At 39.9% G+C, this 14,783-nt stretch overlaps 1 protein-coding gene across 1 annotated transcript; it reads right to left on the reverse strand.

Moving 5' to 3' along the window:
- Nucleotides 1-49: 49 nt before the first annotated feature.
- On the reverse strand, nt 50-13,940 carry rela (v-rel avian reticuloendotheliosis viral oncogene homolog A). Its single transcript, XM_067525377.1, is given in 12 exon segments — nt 50-1,715; nt 1,717-2,513; nt 3,131-3,208; nt 3,665-3,745; nt 3,883-4,098; nt 6,188-6,292; nt 7,174-7,308; nt 8,064-8,155; nt 9,695-9,840; nt 11,639-11,784; nt 12,084-12,119; nt 13,759-13,940. Coding segments are annotated over 12 exon segments (1,899 nt in total). The 5' UTR covers nt 13,766-13,940; the 3' UTR covers nt 50-1,655.
- Between the last annotated feature and the right edge of the window lie 843 nt (nt 13,941-14,783).

The following is a 14,783-nucleotide window of genomic DNA, read 5'->3' on the forward strand; positions in this document are numbered from 1 at the left end:
TTTTCTTCCTCAATCTACACTCAGTACCCACTATTGATAAAGTGAAAGCAGAATTTTAGAAATTTGTGTTAATTTATTAAAAAGCAAAAAACTGAAATCTCACATATACATACGTTTGTAGACCCTTTACTTAGAACCATTGTTGGTGAACCTTCAGCCCAGACTGAAGTCCTGAGCTCTGTGGAACAGGTTTTGATTGAGGATCTCTGTACTTTACTCAGCTTTTCCTCAACCCTGACCACTTTCCCAGCCCCTGCTGCTAAAAAACGCCCCCACAACATGATGCTGTCACCACTATGCTTCACTGTAGGGATGGTATTAGGCAGGTGATGAGCCGTGGCTGCTTTCATTCAGACATAAAATTTTAAATTAAGGTCAAACAGTTCACTTTGTTCCATATCCACACACATATCTCTTGAGCTCAGTCAGAGTGACGATCATGTTCTTGGTCACCTCTTACTAAGGCCCTTCTCCCCAGTTGCTCAGTTTGACTGGGTAACCAGATCACAAAAGAGTTCTGGTTGTGCCAAACCTCTTCCATTTAAGAAGTAAGGAGGCCACTATGGTCTTGGGAACCTGCAGTCCAGCAGAATGTTTTTTTTTTTTGTAGATCCGTGCCTTGCAATAATCCTGTGTGTGAGCTCTGCAGGCAGTTCCTTTGCCTTCCTTTGCTGTGATACAGTTTGCATTGTCAGCTGCAAAATCATGTCCAGTTAATTTAATTTACCACAGGTGGACTCCAGTAAAGGTGTAGAGACATCCCAGAAAACTATCAAGAGAAATTAGCTACATTTCAACTGTTGTTACAAAGCGTCTATTTCAGTTTTTACTTTTTCACACATTTGCAAACATTGTGTAAAATTCTGTGTTCACTTTGTCATTATGTGGTACTAGGTGTGGATTAATGAGAAAAATGAATTGGATCAATACTAATATCAGGCTGCAACATAATGCACAAAATTAAATACTTTATGAATGCACTGTATTTTAAAAAGTGGTTATACAGTTACTGCTCACCTTCAGATACCCTTTCCAAAAGTAATACAAGTTGTAAGGAAAAGATAATGGAAATTTGATTAGAATAAATTCCAAATATGAAACCTGCTGCTTTGTTAAAACAAAAGGAACATCTAACACATACATTTCATTTGAGACAGTGATATTCACTGCCTCTAACAATTGGCCACTGACCAGAGCTACCAAAAATGTTAAAATGATATGACAAAAACATGCTTGACATGTTGCTATGAAAATAATTTTAAAGGGTAACAAATGCCCTTAGCAATGCATCTGATTTGCGAGAGGAAAATCTTCCACCACCATGTTCACATAATGGCTTAAACAGTTCATGATTGATGCTGAACATGGCCTTATCGAAGGAGATGAAATACGATTAGGGTTGCTCGTCAGACATACACACACACACACATAAAAGAAAAAAAACAAACAAACACTAATTGAATCCTGCAAATAGTCTTTGTTGGTATTTCAATTAGTATTAATAGGGTGAGCCGTTTTGCTACGTTCTGTCTTCTCCAGCCCTTCATATCCACTTGTTTCCTTTTTTGTCTTTGGTAACAGCAAAGGACTTTTAGTTCTGAAGTCAGAGGCCGCAGTGCGTGGGGTTTTTGTGAATGTGCACATAAAAAAAAGTCTCACGGAAGGACTTTAAGTTGGGTGTCCTGACACAAACCCAACTTGGCTTTCACTGTTAAAGATGGAAATAAGACGATCCTCGTCTGCGGACATCAGCTCGTCAAACTCATCCAACACGGCAGGCCGGTGGGAATGGTTGTTGTCCATCATGCCATCATTCTGGAGCAAGTTGACAATGCTGTTGGGGTAATTCATCCAGGTGCTTCCTGGGTTATTGGCAGGGTCAGTGTTTTGGGACACCGCACTGTTGTGCGCAGCAGTGGAGGAGCTGGGAGGGGTGGCTTGTTGGCATGGAGCGTGGGCCAACATTGGGGCACCATTTCCACTCTCACCCATGTGGCCAGGGTTCAGAAGGTCCTCAAAGTCATCCATGTTCAAGCTGTCCAGGGTTACTGGGGCCTGGGTTTCCGAAAAGCTAGGGAACTCTGGGATATCATCGTCCATGAGTGTCGTGTCCACCCGGAACAGAGAGCCCGGGACACTGAAGGAGCTGCTGGCCTGTGAGGAGACGGTGTTTGCTTGGGGAGCTCCAGCTTCCTGCGGCAAACCCGAAGAAATGTTGGGGAAGAATTCGTGGAGGTCGGACAGGTTTACAGTCGAGTAGTCCTGGTTGGCAGTGGACGTGGTGGTAGATGAGGAGGAAGTTGGTGCCTGGCTTATTGGAAAAGACATTGAACTAGCTTTGGCCTGGGGGCCCAGATTCAGGGTCTCTATCTTCCATGTTTGGTTTGTATTTGGAGCGGAGATGGAAGCGGAACCCTCCACCTTGGGCTGCACTGAGAAGAGCTGCCCTGGCTGATTGTATGAGTAAGAGGGCTGCGGTTTTGCTGCACTGGCACAAGGGGGCACCACAGCTGCTGAAAACACACACACACAACAGGCAAATTGAGTCCCGATATAAAATATCCCTATAATCTCACTTATTTCTTATTTAGAAAATGCATCTATTTCTTTATGACACAGAGAATATTTAAAATATCCTGACAATTAGTTAAATTATAGTTATTAGTAAAGTACTACTTTTATTATATTACTATTATTACTATTATTAATTATAATTATTTTTTATTACTAAATACTACTTAGTAAAGTAGTATTTTATTCTGTATTTTAGGAAACATTAAAAATATACTCTACGTATTCATAAAACACCATTTTTTAACACAATTACAATCTAGCACTAAAAGTATGATTTAGTTTTACTAATCAATCTTTTTGTCTATTAAATGTGTAAAAATGGAACAAAATCTTTAAATGCCAACAATCATATTCAATTTAAATTAATATTAAATCAAGACTGCCACGTTACGCAGAGAAGCTGAAGCATGATATTCGAACTTGATTACTGACTAAAACAATCAAGTTTTCTATGAACTGACTAAGCCATAAATTCAATTTTATCTGTATAAAAATCACAGCAGACCTCTGCAGGCACTGAAAAAGTTAATGTGGTATGAGGAATTTATTGACCCACCAGGTTGTGTGTTCATTGGCTTTGCTGTGACTGTCCTCCTTGCCGAGCTTAGGCGCGGTCTGTCTTGTGGAATGGACACTGAAATCACAACAGACATGATTATATTAAATTGCAAATACAGAAAAAAGACCTACTCAATACTGTACTTAAGTACACGTTAGTGGTACTTTACTGTAGTATTTCCATTTTAGGCTAGTTTTACTGTTATTCCATATTCCATTATTATTATGAGTAAAATATTGTACTTTTACTCCACTACACTTATTTTCCGTATTTAGTTAATAGTTAATTTTTGCAGATATTGTTTCTTTATACAAAATCAAATTAATTAAATTATATTATTATGGATGAACCACGGGTTAGTACACAAAGTGGTTAAAATCAGCCATTTTTGTTGGCTCTAATTTTTCAATGATTACCATAATGTTCACCTATAAACAGCGTCCCATTCAATACTGTTTATAATACATTGTTTTCTGAAAGGAGTATTTATACTTTGTACTTATAATATACTTCAATTTGGCATCAACGTACCACTCGAAAGAATGGGCCCCAGTTTGAGGGTCTGGAACATGTCTCCTGTCCTCTTTCGCTTCTCACTCAGTCTGTATTCATCTACAAAATCATTTAAAAAAAAAAAAGCATTTTTAGGCTTTTAGAGATGCAAATTCATCAATCAGAAGAAGATAAAACATACTTTCACTAGTAACTTGTGCAACAATATATAAAATTATAGGAACAGCACGTCTTACCTGGTTCAGTGGGGAGGTACTGGAAGTCCATTGGCTCACTGACCTCGCGGTCAGAAGGCCGGCGCAGCTGCATCTTGACTCTAATGGGCTCAGTGAGGTTAGTGTCACGGTAAGGTGGTGTGCGGAACACAATGGCCACCTGCCTGTGGACATCAGCCTGGGAGAAAGTGCCTTTCCCCTCCCAGGAGTCCTGGAAGAAACGCACTTCAATGTCCTCTGCGAGGGAACAGAGCATGGGAAATGTGAGGAGACTCTAAAGTTAGCAATGGGCTTCCCACTTACAAGCAGAAGCAGATCATGTTCACACACACATCTGTGCTTTGAGGTTTATCGCAAGCAGACAGCAAGAGCTCTAGGGCCCCAAGGAGTGTTGCATCACTTCTGATTCTATGCAACACAAAGCGGGACAACTCACAAGCCTTGTAATTAACCTCGGCTGTCAAACCTCAAGACAAAAGGGCAACGGGGTTTTTACATAGATGTAGCCAGCTGAAGTTAAGTCACAGTGTACTCGGGGGATCTTCCCACACTTCTCATCCCCAAAATACAAAACACATTGTTTGCGGCATATGTGCCTGCCATTAGCAAAGTGCTGCAACCGAGGAAAAATACTTATTTTCTCATTAAAAAGTGATTCTCTTTGGTCATACATTTATCTACCATTGTGTTCATTAGAATTAGGTCATAGAAACACATGAAAATACTGAAGACATAAAAGTTGCAACTGAAAATGCAAAGAATTGGATGTTATACTGCATTACCAGCACAGCACCCACACAGGAAACTTTTTTACTCTGAACCTTGTGACGTGCAGGAAACTTTTGCAAAGTTCAACTTTAGCTTTAAAAAAATAACAACAACAACAACAACAACAACAACAAAAAAGGGGGAACAAACTATTATGTTATTCAGTTTATAGCTTTATGAGAAGAAAAACAGCTAATTGTCATTACACATGAACGACATGTAGGTGACTTATTGCAACACATAAGAAAATGAGAAGTGGAGGCCCTGATAGAGGAAGATAGAGTTTGGCTTGTGGAAGAGGACACAGTGATAACATGACTGCTTTCCACTGCATTACACACAAAGAATGGAACATTGCAACCAGTATTAACACTTCACACTTATTGTATACATAGTAAGCAGACAGCAAAGGGTCTTAAAGTTAATGGTAATTTTCACTTCCAGCAGACACATAGCAATTGTAGTAATCATAAGTTGTAGTACGTTGGACCTCGTCAAGAATGTAACAAACTAAGTCCAATATTGACTTTCCTTTTGGCTTTGTTCTGACTGCTACAAACCCCCTGAGAATAAATCTGGCTCTTTATCTGCTCAAAGTTCTCTGGGTTCAACGTCTAGCTGTCTGTCTGCCGTTAAGCGCTGGACTCGTAGTATACAGTCACTTTATCAGTTTGCTTTTATTTGTCAGCAGGAAATTATCTCAGCGGGATTGGAGTTTCCAGGTTGGAAAACCTAAACAATTAAAAATTCCCTGTGGGTTTGCCACAGTGAGAGGAAGCATTCACTTTCATAACAGTAATTTCATTCATGGAAAAAGTGATAAGAGCAGCATGAAAGTCAGTTTGGGAGGCGTGCTGACTATGACATTGGATAATCACTGCATATTAAAAAAAACGAATTAAACTGAATTACAATTTGCATTTGTGCAAGGAAAATATATAGTTTATAGTAATATAGTTTTAAGTCTCAAAATATACATTTAATACAATAAGAAGTGGTTTTAAATGTAAATTCAAGTGAAATGAGCATTTGTTAACCTTCATGCCTCAGCATGTCTTGCAAACAGCCCCTGTATGTTGCTTTGGGATCTGAGTTTTATTCCTCTGTGGCCTCAAATAAAAGCTGCCAAACTTTCCTTCTGCTGAACAAAGAATAGTCTGGTCACTTTTGTACTTATTGGCAAGGAAAACTCTTGATCGAGTCATCATTTCCTGCTTTTCAACTCCAGTTGTATGGAAGGAAATTATGTCTGTTGATGTGTTAGCGTAATTTATGAGGTTACCTATATCATCATGTCCATGGAAAGGTGGTGCATGAGCGTTTATATATTCACCTAATGTAAAATTGATATGATATACTGACTCTTATGATAGTCAGGGCTCCAATTGTGTTTGCTTAGTCAAATAGAGTCAGTGTAACGTTGTTATCTTGTAAAAGTGAAGGGGTTACACCTTTTCCGTTCTACACATACTGCACACTTTAGATCTGCACAGTCACTTCTGAATAATGTTAACTTCTAAACAAATTGTGAGAAGGGGGGGGTGGGGGGGGGGGGTACCTTTTTGTACTTTGTCACAAAGCAGAAAGATTTCATCCCCTCCTTTGCAGCTTCCAGAGTTGCGGTTGACCCGGCAGATCTTCAGCTCAGCTGTGTTCGGGGCCCCTGCGAGACGGAAGAAGCATTTATAAATAAACACTGTATAATTGCAAAGTGTACTGTACTGTACTGTACTTTGTAAGTCCTGTATTTTGTCTTACTTTCTGTCACCGCAGGGAAGCAAAAAGCTAATTTTCATATTGTTCTGCAGTACGCTCTTCAAAAGCGAAATAATTATTTGACTCCTGCTCATTTCGAAAAAGATACCCCCGTTACCATAATACATTAATTTAAATAGTGAATGTCATATTTACAAAGGAAATCTAAACACATATGGGCACAATTATTCATTTATGGAGTACGTGACAAATCTATAGGCTTCAGATTATCACATGTGACACAGTGGAGACTGCTGATTTATTGTAAAACTAATTAATAATCTAACATAAGCCAAGATTTATTTTGCACAATGTGGAAATGCACTGGTTATAGTGCACAGGAAACCAGTTAACATATTTCAACACAAATGTTTCCATGACCGTGTTTCACATCATCATGACATTTACTTTTAATGGTGTTCTTAACGTTACCACAAATTTACCACAAATACTAATTCTTGTAAATACGTTTATGTTCACAAGAAAAGTTAAGAGGAACAAAAAATGCTGAAGGGAATTAAAAGTTGCGGAAATGTAAAGGTATGAGTGTAATCTTTATTTTATGTGAACGTGTGGGAATACAGCGCCTACATAGATGCTCTACTAGTCTGCTACTTTTATGTAAGGATTCATTGGCTTTGTGCAAATGTATGCTGATTTAAAATGATTTAAAGATACAGAAGAGCACCTACACAAGCAAAGGAATATTGGCATTAGAAATTCCCTATCAACAGAATCTTAATATGCCGCGCATGTGGTTGTGTGCACATATGTGTGTTGCGCACTCACTGTTGTCATAGATTGGCTGTGAAACCACAGGCTCCAGAGGAAACAGCTCCCCCGTCGGCAGGGTGATGGACGCCTGGAAGCAAAGCCGAACCGAATTCAGGTCAAACTCCTCCTCCCACACCTTTGCCTCGGGAACTGCAGCCAAGACACAGCAGGGGAAAGGTGCGGTGCACAATCAGTCAGTCTGCACAGCAGCCCAGTAATATCACAACTATCAGTGTCAAAATGTTGCACAAGGGCAAAGAGAAAAATTATGCTATTTTTCTACACACAGGAAGGTTTTCTGCCCTGTACTTGGTTTAATGAGGTCCCCCTGTGTTGTCTTGGTAATAATTTCTAATTTAAAAATATTTATAATTAGTCATTTATCTTTTAAGCCATGGTGGCAAAAAGTGAACATAGTAACAGCTTAACTGCCTAAAGCTGTTGTATACACAGACAGACAGAGAGTCATCATTACTGACTAAAGACAACACACAATCTGTCATTAATATCAGCTACTATAACACTGGCCAAAAAAGAAAGTCCATAACCTAAAATACTCCACTCTAGTATTTAGACCGACAGGTGAATTCAAGCTAAAACAAAAAATTGTATTTAAAAGTTATTTACACTTGTAATACTTGAGAAATGGTAATGAAATTACAATTTACAAATTTGTTTTTTTTTTTACATTTAAATAAGATGCTTGTGTTGTTCATCAAAACACTAGATTATGCCACAAATATCAGTTTTAGTTCAGTAAAACTCCAGCACAGTAAAATTCGGGCGGAAAAGTTAATGACACTCTCCACAAAGACCTTTCACACAGTGACACATATGACAGAAAACGTGCGAGAACACAGAAAATGTTTTGTGTTGCTCACTCATGAGTAACCATGACCACTTACTGTTGAAGGGGTTATTATTGGTCTGCAGTCTACAAGTGATAGCCTCATTCACATCTTTCTTCTTCACACACTGTATGCCCAGGTTCTGAAAACTAAAAGCAAACATAGCTACAGTCAGACAGAAAGCAACAAACAGAAACCACCGAAGCGTAATTCTCAACACTCACTGTTAATATGAGTACTAATATGAGTTATTGTACGTTTCTCATTCTTACAATGGCAAACAACAAATATCTCCCATATATCTCTGTCCCCATGCACACAATTTGCATGGCGTTTGGTCCATTAACCCCAGGTTTAATCTTCTTTGCAGCTCCACTTTGGGCACTTTCTCCAATAAAATCCACATTGCAAAATAATAACGCATCTCCACTGAAGATCCCTCACCACATCCAAGTTTAAAAAAAAAAAAAAAAACTAATGAGAGAATGGAGGAGTGTAAGTGGACCAACCAATGGTGAAAAATCATCAAACAAAGTCAAAACTGCGTATTATTTTCACACTATGCAACTATGTGTGCCGATGAACGTTCGGCAACGCCCGTTGGATAATTAGGCTGCCTCGGTTGTCTGATGAAGCTTTTAAACAAGCCACGTGGGCCACTATTCCTACAGCAGAAACAATGGAGACATTTTGAATTTAACTGGTGACACCGAGTAGGAGTATTAGAGCAAGGCAAGTACTAATAAAGGCGAGAGTACCGAGTTGGCTGGGGCAGTCTGCCATCGTAACAGATCAGGCCAGTCACGGCAGTTTACTCTGAACAGATTTATTTCATGGAAGTTTACTTTGAACAGATTTGTCATAGATATGAGGCTGAGAGAAGCTGTCAGGTATTTACTCTTTGCTAGGGCGAGGTGATAAAAGGACCTTTATAACATGGTAGTTTATTGTCCTCAGCAGTTTGCGACAACCACGGCCCTAACGCCCACTGCAAGGTCCACTGATGGGTCAAAACATCATTTATTCATTCATTTAACACTGGCCTTCCATAGGAATGCTCACCCAACTTTTACCCACCCACATTTACCAAACTATTGATCACTTTCAGTGCTGAGTAACCGCGGTAAGTAGGTGTTGTTTGATGGGACCAGTGGGCCTTCAAATTATAAGGCAGAGCTTTTATCACAATATGATTTTGTCTGTGTGTGAAAAACAGATGGCTAAAAGAAACTAGCCATCACAAACTTCAATTATGTAATGTTAAGTTCAAACATTACGCAATCTAAAGGCATCTTTGTGTGTCACTGATGCCAGTTTGCTTCCCCTCTAAACCTCTTCATTTCTTCAAAGCTGTGATTGTAACAAGAATAAACGACGGCACAGCCTAGAGGGAAACTTGAGAGTTTTTACTAGTTAATGTTTCACTCTTATCCAAACTCCCAGTGAAGCTGGCAACAACTTTTACCAAGGTGACAGTAAGCACATTCTGTCCCACAGTCTTTTTTTCTAGGTCAGTCTTTAACAAAAGCCACTTTGTTTTGATGTCAAACTGGAGTTTCAACCACTGCTGTTCAAACCAGCGCTGAAAACTGACCTTAAATCACCACATGCATGTTTCATCTCGTTTCTCTGAAGTGTGTCAAATGCAGAGGGTGATGTCTGTGTAATGTAATGCAAACCACACCTACCTGTGTATCCGTCTCTCCTGCAGGTCGGCTTCGTAGTAGCCATGTTTGCAGTCTTTCCCTACCAGCTCGTGGGGGTGGGGCTTGTAGGGTGCGTTTTTGGTCACCAGGGAGATCCGAACACGCAGGGGGCCACTGTAGTGGTGCACCTGCATGAGGAGGTTTTCATAAGGGCACTTCAGAGGAGCGGATGTTTGCTTGCAGTTATCTCGTTAAAAAGGTTGTTCTAACGTCCAATCCAACTAACAAGTAATAACTCACAAATATATGTCTCTTACAAGGAATCATTTCAGGAAATGCTGAAAGGCTTTCAGTCAAGCATGAAATTCTCCAGAAAAAAAAGTTCAAAAATGACTTTAAAAGGACTAGTTTGATCTTTTAATCAAGCAGCACTTGATGTTTTATCATACTTCGTTCATTTGGCATGTGTCACATAGGTAATACGAAGAGAAGTAAGAATTATTTACTCAAACTACCTTTTCCAAGACAAAGCGGGAACTTTTACTGTTTGAAGACAGATATGAGATGTACTGAAAGTAGGTCAGTGCTACAACATCCCAAACAAGAAATAACATATTCATTAAATAGATTTGTAGGTGCTGGTGTGAATGGTTTTATTTTGCTATTAATGCTTAGGAAAAAGCATCCAAAGTGTCTCTGGGCAAGACACTGAACCCCCAACAGCCGGAAATGTGCGGATAAATGATCCGCACAGTTTTTTTTTTAATAGTATATATTAAGATTATTAGGATATATTCTTCCATTTTTATCCTTTGATATTTTTTTTAAAATTTCATATATAATTTATTTGATTAATAATTTTTCCCTAGTTTATACTGTTTAACAGATTAACAGGTTTGTCTACAAGAGATCAGACAACTTTTAAATGGGGTGAGTTTGGACTCATTCATAACTGGACACTTTGAGGAACCGGAGAAACTGGCCACATGGCGGTTAAAATAATGACATGAAGCCAGATTATATCTATCAGATGATATCTATATCAGTCATTCTTACAGGATTAATTTCATTTCATATTAAACCAATAACACTGGATATACCTATTAGCATTTGGGCTAGCCATGGTATATTGTGTCTGTGCTGCAAAAAGCAGCCATTTAAATTTGCGATTTATTAATAAAGTGTAATTAAACCCAAGACCACTGGGTGCAGGGTTACCACCACATTCTCAAACCCTCGGAGCAGAGCTCAGAGGGGTTTGGTGCTCACACTCCGACCCACAGTGTGGCTGATATGCAGAGAAATGTGGATCGCTAACTCTTAAAAGTTCTTGCTTCTTTCACATCAACCACATTGACTAATTCCTTGATAGAACAGGAAATCAGAGTGTGGCTAGATTTTTAAGTAACTTTTTGCTGCGAATATGTGCCCAAGAGTGATTTCAACTCAATGCCATATTGTTTTTGTATTAAATCAATGCAGCGAACATACTTTGAACATCCATACTTTGGTAAATGAGGCCCCAGACTCAGTGCGCTTGACACTGGATCCCTCACAAAACAATAGGGTTGGATTAAACAAGCGATTTTCTGATTAATGGTAATTCTCAGTTTAACAGTTCAACATCGATGCTTGAAATCCTAAGATCAATTTCTGAATCTGTGCCACGTATTTACACATTTGATAAGTACAATGTAGCTACCTCATCTTAGAAAAAAACTCGTTCAGGGACTAAAAAAATAAAATTAAGTTCCAGCATGAAATCACGTAAATTATTCGTATAAAGGTTGTATCTTTACAAGTCAAATGGAATCCAATCAAATCAGTGGACAGAAAAAAAATCCAGTCCTTAAAAAAGAAAAAAAAATTGTCTATAGACTTTTCTTGTGTTCTGTATTTCATGATGTTTTCTGCCACCAGAGTTAAAATTATTCATCACAGATTAAAAAAGACATAAAAACATACAGCAAAAAGCCTCCAACTCACCTTGATGGCGGGGTGGGTCTTAGTGGTGTCGTTACTTTTCTCACCGGGGATGCTGCCAGCTGATCGTCCCTCGCACTTATACCTGAACCTCATCCCTCTTGGTTTTGGCTGCTCAATGATCTCTATGAAGGGTGATGTATTTGGGACTGAGGGACACATGGAAAAGGAAGACTAACGTCACTTCAGTGCAGTGACACTGCGTTTTAAAAAATACATGTTGTGAAACACTGCCTATCTGCACTGCTTTCCTTCTGCGTGTGTGTGTGTGTGTGTGTGTGTGTGTGTGTGTGTGTGTGTGTGTGTGTGTGTGTGTCAACACATAAATAGCTGTGTTGTCAATCATAAGCACACTGGATGATGAAACGCTCACTCATGAAATGTCTGCGGTCAATATCAGCACTGATTCATACAGGATACTGATCATTTACGAGAGGCGGCTTCCTACCTGGGTTGTGTGGGGTCATGCCCCATCCATAGGCACCTGTGGGCAGAAAATAACACAACAGGATCACAAACCTGTGCTTATGATCTACAGTGAGATCCACAGTACACAGTAGATGACAAAACCCAAAAGCCGATACAGCACATATTTGTGGTTCAGTAATACGAGTTTGTCATCTGTGGTGGGGTCAGGGTGGAAATGTACTAGACAGCGCAGTGTCTAAAGACGTCAAAGGACACTGAGATACAAGAGCTTGCCAGCCAAATGTAACTACTCGCTATAAAGTCACCTGCCAAGCCTGGAAAGAAGAAGTGGGGATGAAAACCAACAGTGACAGGCAGGGTGATATCCGTGTCTTGTTACCTGCCTTATTACGAGAAGCGGGAGTGGAGAGCGAGTCGCACCCTGGTGTCAGGTTTTCTGCTAATAAATGGCTGAGATTCATGTACAGAGGCTGGGTGTGACATGAGATCGGGTGGCCAGGGCTCCACCCATCAGTTCATAGGACTTGTTCTGTTTGAAAGCCTGAGTCGGATGCTTTCCAAGTAGGAACTTGTCACTTGCTCAGCCTCAGACCAAACGAGCACAATGTGGGGCGGCGCGGGAGAAAAGCATTTTAGCTTTTGTCTAGAGCCCACGAATACCAAGTATGTAATACTGCGAGTGCACTGAAAATATCCCTGCCTATTAATTTTAGACTTGGTGTTGTGAAAGTGAAACTAAATGACTAACACATCACCGGTTTTAACTCACTAAATGTGCATTACTAATGTGTGTGTCACATTCACAAATGTATCTGTGTTAGGGTATTAACATAGATTGTTTCAGTGGCTTTTATCTGATGAATATTTGTGAAATATACATTTTCGTCCTTTTCATAAATATTAATAAAATCTCGTTCTTAAACAATCACAATCCCTCTGGTTAGGTTTCGCACAATCTTATTACTATGTTATGTCTTGTCGTACAGGCAAAAGGAAATGTGATAACGAACTGCAGCCAGGGGAGATTTTAATAATCACAAAACACCCATTAGAGCGACATGAGTGTCGCCCCCATCTCACCGAGCAGTGTGCAAAAATGAAGCGCATCATTTCCATAAATTCCAGCCACTTACATTGAGGTGGGCGTTTGCGAGCTGCGTGGGCCAAATATAATGTGGCCAAATTCTCACTGAAAACGGACCCGACACGGTCTGTGACATGACAGCCGCGTTCAAGAGGGACCATCCCCCAATTACCCGTGAACTTTTAGAACGTGATCAATAACCGCCCGTACTTCCCAAACAGTTCGATAGCATTACAGTGGTCTGATTGTTCGAACGAGGCTGAGCATTTCTAGAAGCCTCGCTTTAGGGAAATCCATGAGGTGGACTTAACCCAGCAGGCCTCTTTGGCGGCTCGACACACTTTCCTTCGCCTCCGTCTTGGAAGGCTACAACGCAGAGGAGCACATTCAATGAGTGGGACATAAACTTTTCAGCACGTATGGCACATGTGTGTATTAACAAAGGAGATTTAAGTTAAACTTCCTTCTGTGCGTTAGCTTCAGACTCCTCCTGTGAACGCGAAGCCCTTTGGCGGCGGGGCTTTCCCCTGTGCGAAAACAACTCCCTGTACAGTTTCACCCCCCAGCTTCAGAGTAAACAGGCCCAACAAATAAAAGCTGCTCCACTTACCAGCCATGGCTGTGTCCGAGGCAGACTCGCGCTACCGTGTCTACAACCCCTGTACCCGTACTGTGCTTTTTTTTTTTAATATTTTTTTTTCTGCTTTTTGTAAACAGCTGAAAAGCCAAACAGGACTAAAGACACTCGTGAAAACTTCTTGACAGAGCAGATCTGTCGCCTCCTTCGCTCCACCCACAGCTATGGACCAGAGTGCACAGATAGTGAAGCTCCAAGCAGGGACTGCGGCCCGCACCGACCTTCCGGTAAGAGCGGCGCAGAAGTGCGGTATCGATGTTTTGCACCTTGTGTACTAGTTAATATTACGCTAAAAACCATTAGATTTTTATGACCTGTATAAACCATTAAAGTTTACCCTTTATTTATTTTCTTCACTGAGCAGAGAGTATTTTTACATAACGTAGTTATCATCATTATAATAAAGTACTTCATGGCTGACTTTGCACGAAAGTATACAGCATAATAGTAATGACAATGCGCAGGAAATGGCTAAACATATTTTATAATAACATTTACAATGCTACTAATGTGTTTTAAAGGTAAAAAATCAAGTGACACCTTTTCAAACAAACAATACTGAACAGTTTTTCTTGAAAAGAATGGTGCCACTGCATATGTTACAATTCAGAGCAATCAGAATTTGACAGTTTTGTAGGATAATCATCATCATAATCATAATTAGCCTCTACATCATCATTATTATCACACAACGTATTAATAAATTCAGAGATGCTAAAAGCAGATCTGTTTTCGACAACACGTAATTTCTTTACTTTTACAAATTCTATGCTATTATTGTGAAATGAGGTTTCGTGTATTTCCGGTGTTGTCCTCTCACTTGACCCACCTGCTTTCCCTCTGCCTTTCCTCTGCATCGCAAATTGCCACCACGCACTCAAAACAGTGCGGAAATACCCCGATGACGCACTTGAAAGGAACAGAAAAAACAAAAATGAGTGGGAGAGGCAATAACATAACTTTTGGCTTTAGTCATAACCTGGAAGACAGCTTTAGAC

The sequence above is a fragment of the Channa argus genome, chromosome 12 (assembly GCF_033026475.1).
Source record: "Channa argus isolate prfri chromosome 12, Channa argus male v1.0, whole genome shotgun sequence".
Taxonomy (NCBI): domain Eukaryota; kingdom Metazoa; phylum Chordata; class Actinopteri; order Anabantiformes; family Channidae; genus Channa; species Channa argus.